Raw genomic sequence first — 19,933 nt, forward strand, 5'->3', positions numbered from 1 at the left:
GAGATAGGAGATAAGAGAAAACGAACAAATTTTTTTTCTTAAAATTAAAATATTCCTATTAAGAGATAAGAGTTTAGAGGAAACAAACAAGCCCTTAAAGATTTTACCCTCCCTCATTTCAATTGTACATTTGTACATTCTGTTGTTTTTTCTTATTAAAATATGTTAATTAACCAAAAAAGAAAGCACAAACATCTCTTTACCTCCATTTAAAATCATTTTCAAAGCTTAGAAATAACACATATAAACACATCATTGACTTAGCATTATAAGAGTTATTAGCATCATTATAATGCTAGCCATGTCAACATAACTACATCATTGACTTGATATCCATTTTGTAATTTATTCAACCAAGACTAACTACATCATTGACTTGATCAACCTCCTCTGCTAATAACTCAAGACATGGCCCGGCAGACTACACTACTAATTAACTGGTTCAATGGATTACTCAAAACATGGACAAACCCTTGTTGTTCGGGATAGGGACGCTAAAAGTAGAGTAGAAAGCTAGAAACCCCTCTCTCTACTCCTAAATCCTAATGGAGCAGCCAACACCGATATCTATCTGTTCACCTCCACCTTGGACAGGTTTTTGCAAGAATCCAGTTAATTCTTCTTCAGCCAAATAGAACAGGTCGTATCTGTTCATGTTTGTAGGGGATCTCTTTGGTTCATGGAATAGCCAATATCAACAGTAGTATATTTATCTCAGCATTTGTAGACATCTCTTCCCATGAGACGTTCGCGGGGACCTTTCTTATAACTCTATTGTCTGTCATGGCCTCTTGGCCTCTGCATCGTCACTGTTTCCTATCTCTAATGACACTATGATCTTAGAAACGTATTAAGAAGAAATTTCTTAGCATTATTCAATCTAAGAAACGTGAAGTCAAGAAAGTTTTTGATTGTTATTTTAGGAAAAAGAGCAACATGTCTCACAAACCTTTAAGCTGTGCTTGTTTTTGGTATAAATGAAAATCGACGTAAAACTCCACTGTCAGTTTGTATTTACATGCGTTTATTTCCAGTGTAAAAGCGGATTGGTGTAAAACTCCACAACCGGTCCACTTTTTCCAGACATTTCCAATATGAAGTTTAAATTGAAAATTGATGTAAATCATTTAATTGGCTGACTCTTCCATCATAATTAATCAATGTGCATTTACATTGATCCTCACATAAAAAATCGACCAATGATCCATTCAAATTTAAACTGATTGACTGACTTTTACATTGAGGATTTTTTCACTGCAATCAAATGCAACTTTAGGCTCGGTTTGGGAAGAGTACAAATACAAATATGTATAGTGCAAAACCATGTATTTTGTATGTATTTCGAGTCTAAATCATTTGCCAACAAAATACATTCTAACAACCTATCAACATGATCTGACATTACATGGTGAGATGTGTGGTGTTAGATTAAGTTGGTTGGGGGTTGGAATGTATTTTGTTGGCAGGACATCCCAATTCATGTATTTGCACTGTGCATATTTGTATTTGCACTCTTCCCAAACGGAACGATGCAAATAAAGTGTGAATGCAAATATGCAGTGTAAAACGGTTCATGTAAATGCATAGTTGGGTTAGTTTTGCATTGACAAATTTACCTTCTTACCAAATAGACTTTTTAGCTGTAATTAAACCTGTTCATGGGTCGGGCTCAGGTTTGGCTTTTGTCAAAATTCTAATGGGCCTGACCCAAAGCCCGAGACCAAAATAGTGTGAAATTGGGCCTGAAGCCTGGCCCGCGTCTAGCTGTAATAGATGCAAACATGAATCCCAATAAAATATATGCCCTTTTTAACAAAAGCCCACATTGAATGCAATTTTACTTCTTTTTTATCAATGTACATTTACATCTCATTTTGAATGTAAATATTTATTAGAAAATGTGTTTTCTATCATTTGTCAATGTATAATTGTATTCTTGCCAAACACCGACAAAACTGAACGAGAACACATATTTATCCTGAATTGGGATTTACACTCCATTTGCATCGCTCCCAAACAGAGCCTTAAGAAAATTGGATGATGAGATGGCTTTCCTTATTTGTTTTATATACATAGTATAGAAAGATGGGGTAGTAGCAATTTGATTGTCCATAGTCAATGTAGTTTTAGGAGGGATGATATTATGGGAGATAGTTTTAAGATTACTTTTAGGCCCTATTCACTTTTTGATAAGTTACTTACCCAGGTAAATGCACTTACCCGGGTAAGTGTTTCCTAGGAGACAGGGTGCTGACTTGACTTTATGGGAGGGTTGTAAGGGGAAAAGGAGAGAGAGTTAACAAACAAAATGGAAAAGGGGATTTGGAGAAGGAAAGGCATGCCGACATGAACTACTTTAATTTATATATTGTATCCGTATGCATTTGGGCATTAAAATTAGAGTTATCAATGCATTTTTCAGATTTATGTGAGTTCAAATGCATCTTAATTTTTCCACCATATCAAATGCGTTGCTCTCATTGCAATACCAAACCTTGTTTGGGAGTTGGGATAAGAATTGAGCATGTATTAAATGTGTTTCAATTTCCCATTAAAAGTAAATATGGTATGACATCTTCCTACTATAAATTCTAAATTATAAAAAACAAAAATTTTCTAACACGCTTCTCAGTGAATAGTTTGCCTACTAATGTGAACCTCCAATCGAATCAAGATGTTCAATATTTGTCAGGTAAACCTAGAAAGACTTCCCATTCAATAAATATATAAATATTTTACTATTAAGTTCCACTAGTCGGCTCTGCCCGTGCAGTCTTCTATGTTCAACAAACTTTAAGGTAAATGTGGCAGCTTTACAGATAAGAATTCGTTGATTAAAGGATAGCATATAAATGAGAAAAGTATATATGGTTACGGGTTCCCATTGTAGGGTGAAAACTTAAACGTTTACTTTTCGAGATTTAATACAAATTCTTCAAAAAAGAGGGGGTGATTTGAAGGCATCTTCAATCCAAGTGGACATTTTCTCTGTATCCAAATCACGTTTTCTCTAGCAGGCATACAGTACAAACAATGAAACAAAATTACATGATAGAGCTACAAGGTTTATCAATGGCATTAGACATGTTGGATGCAAACTTCAAACTGCATTTGTGCTGGATCGAACCATTGACTTCAAATTGCATTTGTGCTTGACCGAACAATCCTCTGAGCTTCTTCCAGGTCCTTCAGGAACCTGAGTTTATCAACCAACATAATTTAGATTGAGAGAAACTCTTGTTGGGTACCATGACACAGTAGCAATCTACACAACTGGAATAGAATTTATTTGATCACAACTTTAAATACATCAAGATAGTTAAAGACCTACTAACTCAATTTAACAGGACTAAATTTCCTAATTTCATCTTGCATTTATCAGCAACCCCATGCTTTGCAGATACAGACTAACGACTCTTGGCTATGCTGTAACATTATGAAAATGCTGTATCCTAAAATAACTCTATAGATAACTAAAGAAATAGCTTGAAACTTCTGAATTGAGTACTCAAGAAACAACCAGAGTTAATACTAAAGGAGATATTTCTTGCTCATCTCTTTTAAAAGCTCTAAATGAATCTTATTGTAGTGCCAGCCTTAGTTAAGGTTATACAAATGACCCTACTCTGCCCAAAATCAGAGCTTTTCGCCAAGAAGTTGCTTTGAAGATTATCAATACAGGAGAGATGCCTCAAAAAAGAAGTTTAGGTTCTATGGATGGCCCTACTCTAACCAAGCAATAACCCCCCTTCATCTCTACTTTTGCATGTTGTCTGCCAATTGATCAAATGGTCATTTTTGGACAATAAATCCCTAAATGATTTTTTTTTTTTACCTTCTTAGGAAGTTAAATAGAAAATTGAAACTTTAAAGCTAGTAAATGAGTAGATTAGAAAAGTGAAATTAACTGAGGTAATTCTTCTTCTATGCCACCAACTTCTTAGATAACTTACCCAAATTCCAAAATAGAGAACTCCACTAAAGCCTTGGGATTACCACCTAAGGGAAGTGCCAAATATTTAATCAGCCAAGCCACCACCAAGCATCCTAGAATTTCAACATACCTTCTAATAATGGAAAAACTTTGGCTGTTGGAAATGTCCTTGGGCATGACATGTTACCATGGGTGTGGGGCCTACGGGGGTAAAAGAGTAATTACACTTGGTATTCATTTAACCAAAAAGACATGTAGGGGACTGAATTGGTTGACATGTCATGCCCAAGAACCACCCCAACAGTGATAAAAAAAGATTGGTCCCAACAGAATTATAAGAAGAAGGTCCCAACAGCCAAAGTTTTCTAAAATGCAACTTCTCCCCAAAATAACTTTAAGGTCCGACATATGTCAAAGCATCCTAAGAGGAGTTTAGATTCCTCATCCCATCTTCACCTTTATCTTGACAAAAAATGATTATGTTGTTCACAAACTGCAAATGGGTCAGTATCACCTGCTCTCTACCCATTCTTGAACCACTAACTAGGCCCAAGTTATCTGCCCTAGTAATCAACCAACTTAAGACATCTGCAACTAAAATGAACAAAAAGAGAAACAATGGATCTCCTTGTTTAGGGCCCTTTTAAGTAGGGAATAAGTATTTCAATGCTCCATTTACCAAAGATTGAATAATGAGAAGACTGCAAGCACCCTCTAAATGCCCAAGGACAAGAGAAAGAAATGACCAGTTCACATAATCATAGGCCTTCTTCTCTAAATATAATTCACACCCATTATTTCCTTCCTGTTCTTTTCAATTCCTATACATATTCATTAGCTATCAAGATTTGAACTGTGATCTGATATCCCACATAATTGCTTCAAGCTAGTTCTACTTGATTGGGTTTCTAATAATCAGATTGGACTCATGTGACTGGATTTGATTCAAGCCATACCCATATATGGCCCTAGTAATAACTCGTTGTATTCAGGCAAGATACCCCCCAAAGGCACCTTACTGACTAGGTGAGACCTTGACAACTTTTTTTTTTTTTACATCAATAACAACATTTCATTACTTAATCACAAAAGCAATTACAGTGAGGAAGAAAAACTTTCTATCTTTCAACTGGAGCTTAAACTCCCAAGAACAAAAAGGAAAAATTACACTTGTGCCCAAAACATTGACTTCCTGTTGACTCCTTGCTTAGCTAAACCCATCAGCAAAAGAGTTAGCTAATCTTTTCACCCAGCTGATCTTCACTTCCATCTCTTGGACCAGCCACCTAAATTTCCTCCTCTCATTACTGTACATCCATAATCTGCTATTTTCTTTATTCGGTCACCCTACCACCACCTCCAAGTCCCCTTCAATGATGAGTTTTCTTATATTCATCTCCTTAGCTCTTTAACTCCTTCAAAAACTGCAAAGATCTCAGCCCTGAGAGAACCCACTCCAATTGGGCCAGAGAACATGGCTGAAACAAACCCATTCTCATCCCTAAACACATCGCCAATCCCCGATTGTCCAGGATTCCCCCGACTACTGCCATCAAAGCTTAGTTTTGAAAAGCCGGCCGGTGGGGGAGTCCAAGACACACACAAGACTGCTTTGGTCTGGGTGCAGTTAGCAATTTCACCCCACTCCTCAACAAATCATCCATTGTGAAGTCTGTAAACAGCTCTGAATATTTCAGCCACTGTACTACCCTTATATGGATCAGTTCTCTCAGTTCTTCATTGCTTCTTTCTACTTCAGAGAAGATTCTGGAATTCCTTTCCTCCCATAAGGCCCAACATACTGCAGCCCTCAAACATCTCCACATGGTCCTTCCTCTTTTCATTCGGCATCTGAAGAAGGAAGGGGAAAAAAAGCAATGCAAATTTGATGGAGGATTCCATCTACACCCAAAAAGGGATACCGGAGCTTCAAGAACCCCCTATTTGGTAATGTTGTCCATTCATTCATCTTAATAAAATATCATCTTAAAAGCAATTTAAACTATAAAATTATTATTTTTTGTGTGAAATCTAAGAATTTAAGACCCTAGTATGGACTTGTTTGGGCTTGCCTCGAGGGGCGTGGCACAAAGGTGGCTCGTAGAATTAGGAATGTAATATATCACATTAGCTACTTGATGCAATTGAGAAAAAAAGAGATTGTGGGTTTTATATGCTTGAAAATGTTTTATATGTTCGATTTCATTTTTAAATTCTCATTTGAATATTTTTTACATATTATATTTATGTATTTTAATTTTAGATAATAGTTTTTTTAAAACGTTTAATTCAAAACTTTAGTTAATATCTTTATTAATATTATGTTTTATAATTTTTTGATTTTTTTGCATTCTTTTCGAATTTTTTGCAGTTTTTTTTATTTTTATTTTTGCATTTTTTTAAATTGTGCGCCTTGCCTCAAAAAGGCGAGCACCTTGCTTGGCGCCTTGTGCCTTAGGCGCGAAATGGCCCTTGTGCCTTTTTTGCGCCTTGTGCTTTTAAAACACTGGTCTCCATAGCCATTTCCCCATAAGAGCCATATTCCTTTTCCTAATGCTCCCAAGCCCCAAGCCACCTAGATTTTTACTTATGGTCACCACCTCCCAACTCACCCTATGGCCCCTTTTATCCTCTCCTGGCTCCCATAGGAAATCTCTCATCATCTTCTCCAATCTATTAGATACCTTTGCAAGAATTTTGAACACTAAAAGGAAATAAATGGGTAAGTTATCTAGAGTAGCCTTAATTAGTGTAATCCTCCTGCCAAGGGAAAGATAATTCTTCTTTCAAGAGGCAAGTCACTTTTTGAATCTTTCCACCACCGGATTCTAGAAACTCTCATTTGGGTTATCACCCAAAGGCATCCCTAGGTAATTCAATGGCCAACCTGAGACTTCACAACCCTATATTTCTGCACTTTCCCTAATCTCACCCTCCAAATTCACACCCACAACACAACTTTTCTCAAAATTCACCTTTAGATTGGACATTTGTTCAAAAAATTGTATCACCAACTTCATATTCCTGATGTACCTCAAGTTCCCACCTTCACAAAATAGAATTGTATCATCTGCAAACTGTAAGTGGGTAAGAGGAATTCCTCCCTCCCTAATCTCTATCCTCTTAAAAGGCTCCTAGAATCTGCTCTATGAATCAATCTCCCCAGTACATCAGCAACCAAAGTGAACAGGAAAGGAGATAGAGGGTCACCCTATCTTATTCCCCTAACAGCTGGAAAGAAACCCACCTCTATCCCATTCACTGGCATAGAATAATGATAGTTCCGAACACACCCCATGATCCATTTACACCATCTAGTCCCAAACCCAAATTTGGACATAACTTTCATCAAGAATGACCATTCCACCAAGTCATAAGCTTTTTCCAAATCCAACTTATAGACCACACCCTTCTTCCTATTCTTCCTAAAATTCTCCACACTTTCATTGGCAATAAGGATTTGATCAGTAATTTGTCTCCCACTTACAAAAGCTCCTTGATTTGGAGAGATTATTGTTGGCAATACTTCCTTCAACCTCAGAGACAAAACCATTGCAAGGATCTCATACAAGCTATTTATCAAACTGATTTGCCTAAAGTCCTTAGGGTGGAATGCATCTTTCTTCTTTGGGACCAATGCTAAAAAAGTGGAGTTCAGACCCGGGTTGACCACACCTCTTCCATAAAATTCCTCAAACACTAGCAAAAGGTCACCTTTCATGATATCCCAACAGTCTTGATAGAAGGCCATTGTAAAACCATCTAGGCCTAGAGCTTTTGTTCTGTCTAGACCTGGCAAAAAGTTGACCCAACCCGTGAACCCGACCCAACCCAACCCGGAAAAAATAGGGTTTGGGTCTCATATTTAATAACCCAAATGTGAAAATGACAGACCCGACCCGACTCGAAAAAAACAGGGTTGGGTTGGGTTGGGTTGGGTCATGGGTCAACCCGCTGACCCGATTGTCAAGTCTAATTGAGATTATTTATGCATTGTTAGAAGTTTCCACTCTTTAATTTTTATTATTTAGTCTTTACTTTTTTATTCTTTACTCTTTAAATTGTTAAATGTTCAAGTTTTTATTTTATATTTGGAATTTTAAGGTTAATTCTTTTAATTTTGACATTTTTCATGTAATTTTTCTTTATTTTTTTTAAATTTCAATTATTTTTTGGGATGAACCGAATTGACCCATGGGTAAACCCTAACCCGAACATTTAGGGTTAGGATCTAAAATTTGACAACCCAACCCAAAATTCAACCTGACCCGAAATACCTTGACCCAGCCCAAACCCGACCCACCCAACCCGATTGCCAGGTCTAGTTCTGTCCTTAGAAAACACAACCTCCTTAATCTCTTCTAGCTCAAACCTTCTTTTCAACCTCTGCCTATTGTCCTCTCCTACATCTGGCCAATCCAAACCTTCTAGCCACATCCCCCTCCTGAATGGCCTTCTTAATATGGACTTTAAGTGTTCAACAAATGCCCCAACCATTTCATTCTATTGTGTTAAAGCAACACCATCCACTTCCAGTCTTGAGATCATGCTTTTCCTTCCCCTCCCATTTGCCACAGAATGAAAAAATCTACCATTTCTATCTCTCTCTTGCAGTCATTTGCATTGAGATTTTTAACTCCAATTTATTTCCTCCTTATGTAGACAATCTTCTAACTGCCTTTTCAAGCCTCTTCTTTGTTCCTTATCTACTTCTCCAAATTCTCCCCTTTCTTCTTTCGAATCAAGGAACTCAATTTGATCCATCAATGTATTCTTCCTTTCGTCTAATCTCTCGAATTCCAACTGATTCCACTCCTCAAGCTTGGCTTTCAGAACTTGGAGCTTCTTATGAAATCTCATGCCTTCCCAATCCACAATTGGGTTACAGTCACTCCACCATTCCTTAACTCTCGTAGTAAACCCAGGATGGAGCAACCACATATTCTCAAACCTAAAAGGGGCAAGTTCTCTACTCCTCTCCTCTTTGCATATCACAATTGACTAATGATCCAAGGTCAATCTAGGAAGAGTCCTAGAGGCAAGGCGCCCCCAATGGTCTTCCCAATCCAATGAGAAAAGAAACCTATCCAACTTAGAGCAGATAGAACTAGATTGGAGATTGGACCATGTGAAAGTCTTTTGGGCTAAAGGTATCTCTTTGAGTTCAAAAGCATCCACAACCCGATTAAACTTCCTCATACTAGTTGTCCCTCTAATTATTAATATTGGTTTCCTCCGTGAATCTAATCACATTGAAATCTCCACACACACACCAAGGCCCATCCCATAGTCCTCTGACATCAGCCAATTCCTCCCACAATTCCTTCCTCTCTCTGTAATCATCTAAACATTTAAGTTTCTCATGTTTTCAGATGCTTGTATCAATGTCACAATGCTATGGTGTCTTGATGGCCCTTTTTTTTTGTTTTTATTATAGCTATTTAGTTGGAATTCTTGGGCTAATATGAGCTTGAGTTTTTTATTGGTGTTGGGATGCATAGTGATTGGACTTTGGAATAGTTTGTAGGGCCAGTTCCCATTTGCTTGGGCTGCTTTGCTGGGAAATTTGAGGTTAGAGGTGGATATTCCCCCTTTGTTGGTAATTGCTACTTGGATGTCTTTAAACAGATAAGTATCTGTGGACTAGGAGATGGTAGATCTATTTATTCTCTTTTTTATACAAGTGCTGAAGTGTTTACTCTATTGAAAACCATATTGATGTCGATTTGACCTAGGGTAGAACTAGTGCATACATGTTTGTGTATATAAAATGTATCCCATAATTTGATTGAGCTGTTGATGTACCATCTGCACAAGTGCATTGTATAGCAAGCACAAATAGCATTATATTATCTCCAAATGATTCAGAGTGAAATGACCCTAATATGATTAATAATTGACAACTATCAGCATACCTCTTAGAATTGAGTACTACGGAACCACCAAGAATAAAGCGTATCCCTGAATTAGTGGCATTCTGTAGAGCCACAACACGAGCCTCCTCATATGTTGTCCCACCAACAACAAAGATCACCACATCTTGGAGCCTGATTAAAGATTAAATATATCCTTTAAAACATATAAAGCATTGAAAGGGACAAAAAATCTTAATACTTCTTTCTTATCAGTTAAATATTTAACATTTCTCTATTTCCAATTTCTTTTCTCTCTCTGATATATAGGTAATAATGACATATTTTCTAATAAATCTTGTCTTTCTTTCCCACATTTTTTCCATGGGATCTTTAGTCTTTACATTAGGTAACTTTTCCATCCATTTCAAAAGTGGCAAAAATTTTTCCAAAAGCTATACTAAATTAGCTTTTGGAAAAGTAACCCATATGAACTAAAAACACATAAGAAAGTAAAAGATAATAAGGTATAAAGCCATTAAACCTCAAAATCTAAAGAAACACTTGAAAATTAGCATCAACTAACCAAACATTTTGATATTACTTTTTCCCTTGTTCTTTTTATTTTCTAGAACTTTCTTCCTTAGTCCTATTACTATATTTTAATATAGTAAAATTATAGCATTATCTTGATGGGGAGTTGTCCTAGTGCACATTTGGATCTTTCACCATCCATTTCAAATAATTGCTAAATTCCTGGTAGGGGTGGCAATTTTCCCCGTCCCCGACGGGTACCCGGGCTCCCCGACCTGGCGGGGTCAGGGATGGAGGGGTACCATGGCACGATTGGGGTCGGGGTCGGGGTCGGGGTCGGGGATGAGGTTACCCTTGAATCCCCTATCAGGTTCGGGGACGGGGACGGGGAATGCAATCCCCGCCCCGACCCATCCCTGATTAATATATATAATATAATATATATAATATTATATATTGTATAATTATAATAATTATTACTCATCTGTTTAAAAGATTAAAACTAAAAAAACAATAAAATACTAAAACCCTTGATAGTAAAACACAAAGAAGAGTCGTTGTTGCCACTCGCTGACTGTCGACGCTTCAAACTTCGTCTATCGTCGTTGGCCACCATCGTTGTCGCCCATCAAACTCTCTCTCGTCGCCGACCTCAACTCTCACAATGGTCCTCAGTCTTTCACAATATGATCCAGGATGTGTGCATACATATTTCATTGGGGATTCAGGTCTCTTCGTTGGGGTCGGGATGGAGGGGGGACTCCTTTCCCCGCCGAGGATCGGGGACGGGGATGGGGGGTGATTTGGGGGTCGGGTCAAGGATGGGGAATGTAACCCCCGCTAGGAATTGGGAACCACAATGGTTAACCAAGGATCAAATTTCACAAAATATCGGCCTATATCAGCTAATACATATCGTATCGACAGAGTACCAATATATTGTATTTGGGGTTATTTTTTCAGATACGTTTGATTCAAACATTGACAAACATTAAATCTAGCCCCCTTTAAATTTTGAAAAATAAAAATAAAAATATAAAGTGGAAGGTTCAAAGTATTGATCACCTCTTCCGTTGTATTGATATTTTTTAACATTGTGGTCAACCACTTGATCCCACTCCCCACCAGTGTTTTAAAAGTGCAAGGCGCAAAAAGGGCGCAAGGGCCATTTTGCGCCTGAGGCGCAAGGTGCAAGGCAAGGCGCACAATTAAAAAAACAAGCTAAAAATTAAAAAAAATGCAAAAAATTATAAAACATAATATTAATAAGAATATAAACTTAAGTTTTAAAAAACCTATTATCTAAAATTTTAATACATAAATATAATATGTAAAGCATATTCAAATGAGAATTTAAAAATGAAGCCAAACATATAAAACATTTTGAAGCATATAAAACCCACAATCTCTTTTTTTTTCTCAATTGCATTAAGTAGCTAATGTGACATATTACATTCCTAATTCTACAAGCCGCCTTTGTGCCACGTCCCTCGAGGCAAGCCCAAACAAGTCCATGTTAGGGTCTTAAATTCTTAGCTTTCACACAAAAAATAATAATTTTATAGTTTTAATTGCTTTCAAGAAGATATTTTATTAGGATGAATGAATGGACAACATTACCAAATAGGGATTTGGTGAAAACTATAAAATTGTCTAAATAGTTTTAATTGCTTCAAGAATCCCCTATTTGGTAATGTTGTCCATTCATTCATCCTAATAAAATATCTTCTTAAAAGCAATTAAAACTATAAAATTATTAATTTTTGTGTGAAAACTAAGCATTTAAGACCCTAACATGGACTTGTTTGGGCTGGCCTCGAGAGGCATGGCACAGGGGTCCGGGGCGGAGCCCCCAGCCCAGCTGCCAAACTCAAAAAAAAAAGGAAAAAGCGGCAATTTTCCAAAGGTGCACGCCTGGGCTAAGGTGCAAGGCGCTCCAGGTGCATGCCTAGGCGCACCAGGCGTGCGCCTTTTGAATGGGCTGTGCCTAGGACCTGGGCGAGGCACCTACCCTAAAATGAGCCTCGCCTGTGCGCCTAGGCACACCTTTTAAATCACTGCTCCCCACTGTCTCAATGGTTACCTGAAATGGTCAGTTGACAACCTAAAAACATTGAAGGCAATCCATCCTCAGGGTAATGTCACAATTTCGTTTAAATCTAATTTTGTTCTCAGATATTCTAAAATCAAGGTTAAAAATATCGATACATCCCAATATGGCAGAATGGGTGTATTGGTACTTTGAGCCTTCCACTTTATATTTCTTTTAGTTTTTTTTTTTTTCAAAATTTAAAGGGGGCTGGATTTAATGTTTGTTAACATTTAAAACAAACCTTTTTGAAAAACGCTAAAAACAACGCATCACCCTGTCGATACAATATGTATCAGCCAATACGGGCCAATACATTGCGAAATTTCGATCCTTGTCTAAAATTCTAACAAAAGGTACTCTGGTATTAGCTGTTGAAGTTACAGGTTAGACTAGTCAGTTTGGTGTTAAATTCAAGTGTCAGGGTGATTCAAGCACGTTCAGCATTTAAATTAGATTGAAATATGCTCTGAAGGCAAGATTAATTGGACATTAGTTTCATTCTCAGTTCATGTTAACACAAGCTTCTACAGAAAGCAAAGTGGAGTCTAACTATTGCAGATGCTTCCTGCTGAGGTGACCAAAGTAGTAAATTGTGTGGCAGAAAAGAACCATGTAACAGATCCAAAACCACATATATAAATATAAACTGCTAGCTTCTGTTATGTCTGTAGAACAAACCTGCCCTGCTGAAAGTGATTTCCAACAAATGGATAGTCCACATCTCTGAGGCGCCCCTTGGTGAGGTTTTCCATGGTTTGGAATAGAAGAGGCTGGTGCTGTGTGTACACATTCTCAATTCCCTGCAACAACCATGTTAGACCATTTCAAGAACCAAAAACTGAGGTACAAAGCAGAAAGCATAATTTATCCACACAAACCTTGAGCCCACGAGCCATATTACGGGCAATGTTCAGGAGGTCTCGATTACCATACAGATCACCAGTTCTCTTATCAACACCCGCTTGTTTCAATAAGAATTGAACAAGCTGTTTGTCCCATGATAAAAAATAAAATAAAATAACTCTATTAGATTCAGAGTAAATGAATAACAGTGCATATAAAAACTCCTAGCTTGCCCGTTTGGCTGTAGATCCTCTCCAAACAGAATAAATCTAAACTAAATAAAGCTAGCAAATATTATAAGTAAAATACTTGTATTTTTTCATATATTCTAAAGATCAACTAATTCCAATACATTAAGGATCATATCAATTATAGAAAGTGATGATAACAAGCAAAAACAAAGAGAAATAGAACCTTGCTATTGCACCAAAATACACTAAATGGTACCTGTGGTGTTAAAGCAACTTAAATAAGAAAACTAAAGAGCTCATCTATTTATCTTTTTTGGATAGGTAACAGAAAATTCATTAATGAAAATCTTTATGTACAAGTTTACATTCTATTTTGCAGAGGTTTATATACCTCTCCCCAATCATTATACAGCCAAGAAAAACTTTCCTTGTAATCCCTTGTTTAGCTAGATTATCAGTAATAGAATTAGCTGATCTCTGAACCAACTGCACTAAAACTGACATACTCCTTGTCATCCACTTAATCCTTTTAAGTTCATTTCTGTACTTCCAAAGAGTTTCCTCATAATTCATCAACCAATGCATTACTAACTTGGAGCCCCCCTCAATTATCAGCTTTTGTATATTCAATTCTTTTGCTCTGCTTAGCCCCTCCACTACAGCCATTACTTCTGCCGTCAGTGAATCCCCAAAGAATTGGCCCTGAAAACATTGCTCCTCTTACCCCTTCCACTGCATTATGGAGTTCGTTTGTTAACCAAGAACTTTTGCTTTTCTTTCTAAAATTTCTCTTCTTAAATGAGATTATTCAATATATAACAGATATTTTAGATGGAGGATGAGGTAAACCAAAAAAAATGAAGTGCAGTGCTCATGATAAAGGAAATTTGAAAAATAATGGCCAAAAATAAAGTTGCTAATTAAATGCAAAATAGCATGATAAGACAGAAAAAACAAGTTGCTGAATATAGAATGGGGATGTTGGTTTAGTTACGTTACACCAGGCTTGTACTTGGAAGACCGTGAAGATAGTTTGTTGAAAAGCTGCATTATTTGAAGTGGGTTCTCCTTCTCAAAGCGCAAAGCATACAGCATAACAAGACGTAGACAGTCAATATCAGAGACACTTTCATCATTCAGAAAATTTGTCACAGCCTGTGGAAGGGCACACAAAATCAATGAGGTTATACACATTTTTTGATGGATAATTATACACATTTGACCATATCTAATTATACACATTTTTAATTAATGGACCAAATTGGACAAAGTACACTGAAATTCACCAGAAAATATAATTAGAAAGCGTGAAAAAATAATCATATTATGGAATAGCAACATTAAATTAGAAGTTAACCTTTGGGCCCAGACTGTTAAAAACAGATGTACTAGTCCTAAGAAGATGAGGAAAGACCCTAGGTGAACATTAGAAGGAAATTTATATATATACACACACTGAAGCAAGGAAGTCTATCTTTTTTCTCCTTTTTTTGAACTTTTGATTTTATTTTATTCTATATCACTTTTACAAACAATCAATAGAAAGACAGTAGCTTTATGATGTCTAGCCATGTAGCACCACTACCCCCCACTTTCTCCTAAAGCATCTCTAAGTAGGAATGACCCCATACTAAGTATGGGGCAATAATCTGAACTATTTCAATTTTTTTAAATCATCTATAATAGAAATCTAGGTTAGGGTTTTTATTTCATTTTTATAGATTTTTACTAGTGGGGACCCATGTGATGCACAGACTATGTTAAGCAAAAGCTAAATAATAGAAACACATAAGAGTAGACACTTGTTTTATATTTGAACTTTTTAAATAATTAATAATTATTTATATTTTACATACTATTTTTAATAATTTCTTTGCAATACAACAATAACAATAATTAATTTCAGCTAGGGTTGTTCATCAAACCAATGAACCCGACCCAACTCGATCCGAGTTGGTTGGTTTTCTAGTATTAGACTAAGACTTAACAAATTCAATGAATGATCATCTTTAATTTTTTTAATGGTTCCTCCTGAATTTTATTGTAAAATGAAATAACTCCAATTAAATCATTCTGTAATGATAGGTTATCTAAAATAAATTAATCCATTCATAACTTGACTTTGAAATTTTGAAAAGGACAAACAATCTCCAGGCTTCAGTGATTCAATGCAAAAGGCCTTTTTCCTATCCCAGAATAATAAGGAACTTTCTTGGTTAATCTGAAAGGTCCTTGGAAATTTATCAGATGTCTTCTTCCTTTTCTTGCCCATTAGATGTGATGTTCAAAATGATTATTTTATAGACTGCTGATGACAAATTACAAACTTTCAAAACTCTGAAGCTGATTTTTTTTTTTTTTCTTTTTGAAAAAGGTAAGGATAATTTCATTGAACAAGTAAATAGTTACAGCTTACAACGTATACTCCCATGTACACAAGATTATGCACCCTGAGCCTGTATAAACCTTTCACACTTTACCAAAAAGGATTACATCATAAAGTTATCAAAATGTTCCTTGATATTTTTTATGTCTAATCTGAAATCTGATTCTGGTATTTGGAGAGATGAGGGGCAGATTGCCAATGTGACTCCAATGCAGTTGAAACTCTGAAACCAAATTTTCTCTTGTTTTAAAGGCTTTAGATTTAGATCTCTGGCTCTGGTTTTCTCTAGCTCTGGTAAACACTTTGTTTTCTAAGATGTCTCATAACCAATGCAGTGGTTTATTTTCTTCTTAAAGGTAGAGTTGTAAGCTTTGATAGATATGAGCAAATGCTACCAAGCCACCTTTCTAAACTGAAAGACCTAGCTGTGCCAACACTTGGTACTTGGAACAACATTTTTTTAATCTTGCTCCTCATGTGTGCTTAGTGTGTCTAAAAGATGAGGAGTCTTGTGGCCATCTTCTTATCAATTGTGAGGTTGCTCACAGTCTATAGCAATTTTTCCTTAATCTCTTTTTTAACAACAGCTTTTTCTGGTTCCCCCTATTGATGTTGGAGCTTTCCTTAACCAACGGCAAGGCTGTAGATTAGGGAACAGGGGCAGTTTGTATAAGATGGTAGAGGTGCATGCTATAATGTGGTGCATTTGGAAGGAGCGGAATAAAAAGGTGTTTAAGGGAAATGCTCATCCTTCGAAGACTTGAAAAGGAGAACCCTTCTCCTAATCAATGGTTGGTTGAAAGCTCACAAATTGTTTAGAGATATCCTTTGGGGATTTGGAAAGGAACCTGTAGCAAGTTCTAAACTCTACTTGCTTGGTACCTCCTCCTACTTCTAGCTTATCTCCCAGACCTCCTGTGGATTTTATTCTCTGGTTTGATGGCAGTTGCAGAAGTTTTGAGCAATAGGGGTTAGGCTAGGATTGGGGACCAAATTCTTAAAGCCAATGGTGATCTGTTTCAGGCCTTTAGTGGGCTGATTGGTGTAACTGATTCAGCTGAAGAAGAAGCTTGTGCCTTGTTAATGGGCTTGAGAGCTGCGGTTCATCTCAATTTAACTGAGTTGGTGCTGGAAGAAGACTCCAAAATGGTGATCAGTTAGGTGAAGAATTTAAAGGATGGTCCTTGGTGATTCGGTTGCATGTTTAATGAAATCAAAAATAAAAAATTGTCTTCTATTTCTTGTCATCTTAGATGGATAGAAATGACATATTCAATAATGAGTCCAGATTTTCATTCTCTTTTTTCACTATTTTTTAATTATTTTTTGTCAATATTTTGAATTATTTATTTAATTATGATTATGTATGTTATTTTTTATCAGTTATGATTATGTATGTTATTGATAGAAAAGAATATTTACTATCATGTCCTTATGCCATATTTTAGTAGAAGTGATATATCAGGTATTGGCACCCATTCAATGTACCAAGGTAACAGCAGATATCGGGGTGTGGGGCTGATATACTTCAAACCCATTCAATGGGATAAGTTTTCACTATACCTTCTTTCTTCTTTCTCTTCAACAAGTTCTCTTGTTAACTATCAAAGAGGCTAAGGCCATTACTAATGCCAGTAATGGCTAACTTCAACTTTTTTAGCACAAAAATTGCCACTCTCAAACTCAAAAATCACACTTGACAGAGTGAGATTTTACCATTTTACCAAGCAATGGCCCCTTATCTACCACAAGAAGTATTAAAGAAAAAACCAATGGATACAATGCACTTAATTGCATGGTACAAGAGATCATCTTGTTAAATAAATTATCAACAGATTATTCCAACAAGTTACAAGATTTTTCAAATTCATTAGTGAAGAAACATTTATCAGTTACAGGATATTATAAGGAAACAGCTATTATTACATTCCTCCCATAAATTACCTCAAATGTTGCAACTTGTCCACCGTTGCAAGCCAAGTCTTGTTCAGTTTGTGAAACTAGCATGAGCTTTCGCTCTTCAACTATCTTACTCATTTCTGTAACCATTGTCACATGCTTTGATACATTTCCTTGCATCTTTCGGTATTCAGGGTAGTTGTCAACAAATTTGGCCATGTCTTCTGCAGAAACAAATATTTAATTGCTATATCAGAAACTTCGAGGTCCAAGAGGCATCCTATGAATCCCTTTACTGAAAACTGCAACTGCCAACTAAGTCTCTTCTGCCAAAGTTTCTAAATTTTCCTCATGTATACAAACCTATTGTTTGGATATTCTGGTTACTCTTTGCAACCTGCTGGAACTCATCCACCATCCGCTTGATATTCATTCCAAGATCTCCAAAATTTTCATACATGTTTGACTTAAAAAAGACATCTTGTTCTGATGACAATACGACCTCCTATAAGTAGAAGTTGGCATAAGGGTCATTGAATACCAAAAAAGGAGAGTGTCTAAGATAAGAAAATGCACAAGGAAAAAGGATCAACCTGCTGGTCCTTTGAGATTTTACCGATACTTCTCAAGTCCACTTTATTATCCTGAATGCCTATCAACTCATGGACCATTGCCTATGTAAAGAAATTTAATGGATTAACATTCATTAATTTCTTTTTTTATAACTATTAACATTCATTAATTTCAAAATTATAATGTAAGAGCAATCTGAGAGGTCCTGCATATTTATCAAAACAAATTTGTGACTGACATCACAAAGGTTAGGAGTACCTGATATGTCCATTGATTAAGCAAAGGTGTGATGGGATCATCTCTCCTATCAACTACTAATAACAGGGGAGAAATTTCTGCTCGTCTGAAATCAAATAGGCCAGTTTCCTTCTGATACATAAGATTCTGTTGGATGCAGCAAAAGAAACAACTAAATCCACCTCTCAGAATTTTAAGTAGAATACTCCATGGTAATCAGACAACATAAACATGCAAATAATATCTACAATATGTTTCTATACAAATTTTCTTACCGCTGTTTCCTGTGCAATCCTTTTGGCAACATCAGAGGTTCTCTGGTATCGAATAACAGGTCGGCGTTTTAATGCTAGGAAAACTGCTGCAATACCATCAACAACGCAATCACAGTAGTTCTGCAAACTTGAAGGATCCATGACAACAGGGAGCATGTAAATGTGGTTTGATTGCACATTTAACGTGAAATGGTAGGGATCAATGGCAACAAAATCAGCATAAAACTCCTGCAAGATCGATTTATAAGCATTCATGTACAACATCTATCGACATAACTTGAAGAATCTAATCTAATTATAGATATAAATTAGAATTATAAGAAGATGTTCAACTCAGTAAAGAATTACTCCAAAGGGATACCTGAACTTGCTTGACAACTTCTTGTTCATCTGAATCAGCTAGAATATGAATCTGGGTGTCGTTCAAGATGTTAGAAAAAACTGCAAAACAAATGTGATCATTTACGACGACGAAACGATTAGAAAAAAGAAATGGTCTAACGTAATAATTCAAACCGTCTCTTCTTTTTAGATAATATTTGGGAGCTTACAGAGGTGATACTCTGCAAATCTCGGAGAAGCCAATTGTCGTCGTAAATACTGAATATTCTCCGTTGTTGGGCGGAGAAAGAAAACTGCTTTGAGGTGGGACATGGATTCCTTCGATTTCGAACCAACCAATTCGACAAGAAATACTTCCTTCTGAAGAAGCTCCGATTGAGAATATGCAACACTTACAACACTAACCTGCAACCCAGTTGCTCTTTAATTAAAAAAATTGATTTTTTCTTTGTCTGGTTTTTAGGGTAGAGAGAGAGAGAGAGAGAGAGAAAAGCGCCAGGTACCGTATAGAAATCGAGGAGGAGAACCTTCATGCCCGAGATGTCCTGCAACATCCGGTTGATATAATCTCGAACAGAAGATACCAGCACCATATCCTCCTTCTCTTTGGCTTTGGGATGGAATAGAACCCCGAAGATCCAGAATTAGGGTTCTTCGTCTTCTCCTCGTTCTCCTTCTTCCTCGGCAGATTTCTGATGGAAGCAACAGATCTATTCTCTTTTTTCTTCAGTTTTGGTGAAGAAACCGGCTGACTTTACAACCCAACCCGAGTCGA

At 36.6% G+C, this 19,933-nt stretch overlaps 1 protein-coding gene across 1 annotated transcript; it reads right to left on the reverse strand.

Annotated features, from left to right (window-relative positions):
* Positions 1-2,812: 2,812 nt before the first annotated feature.
* On the reverse strand, positions 2,813-19,887 carry VPS45 (vacuolar protein sorting 45). Its single transcript, XM_088946759.1, has 13 exons — positions 19,662-19,887; positions 19,368-19,563; positions 19,178-19,257; positions 18,817-19,044; positions 18,563-18,688; positions 18,325-18,405; positions 18,095-18,236; positions 17,777-17,955; positions 14,446-14,601; positions 13,291-13,398; positions 13,091-13,212; positions 9,850-9,981; positions 2,813-3,196 (listed from the first exon to the last, which is right to left on the reverse strand). Exons 1-13 carry the CDS (start codon positions 19,749-19,751, stop codon positions 3,136-3,138), a joined length of 1,701 nt encoding a protein of 566 aa, XP_088802885.1. The 5' UTR covers positions 19,752-19,887; the 3' UTR covers positions 2,813-3,135.
* Positions 19,888-19,933: the final 46 nt, after the last annotated feature.

This window comes from Nelumbo lutea, chromosome 5, assembly GCF_056320005.1.
Source record: "Nelumbo lutea isolate HS-2025 chromosome 5, American lotus-T2T, whole genome shotgun sequence".
Taxonomy (NCBI): Eukaryota; Viridiplantae; Streptophyta; class Magnoliopsida; order Proteales; family Nelumbonaceae; genus Nelumbo; species Nelumbo lutea.

Excerpts from the sequence above, each read along its gene's own strand:
- VPS45 (XM_088946759.1), bottom strand. The coding sequence starts at position 19,751 with ATGGTGCTGGTATCTTCTGTTCGAGATTATATCAACCGGATGTTGCAG. Across the intron at positions 19,258-19,367 it reads ATTTGCAGAGTATCACCTCT|TTTTTTCTAACATCTTGAAC; the intron begins GTAAGCTCCCAA and ends TTTGTTTTGCAG. Across the intron at positions 18,237-18,324 it reads AAATCTCAAAGGACCAGCAG|GAGGTCGTATTGTCATCAGA; the intron begins GTTGATCCTTTT and ends TTCTACTTATAG.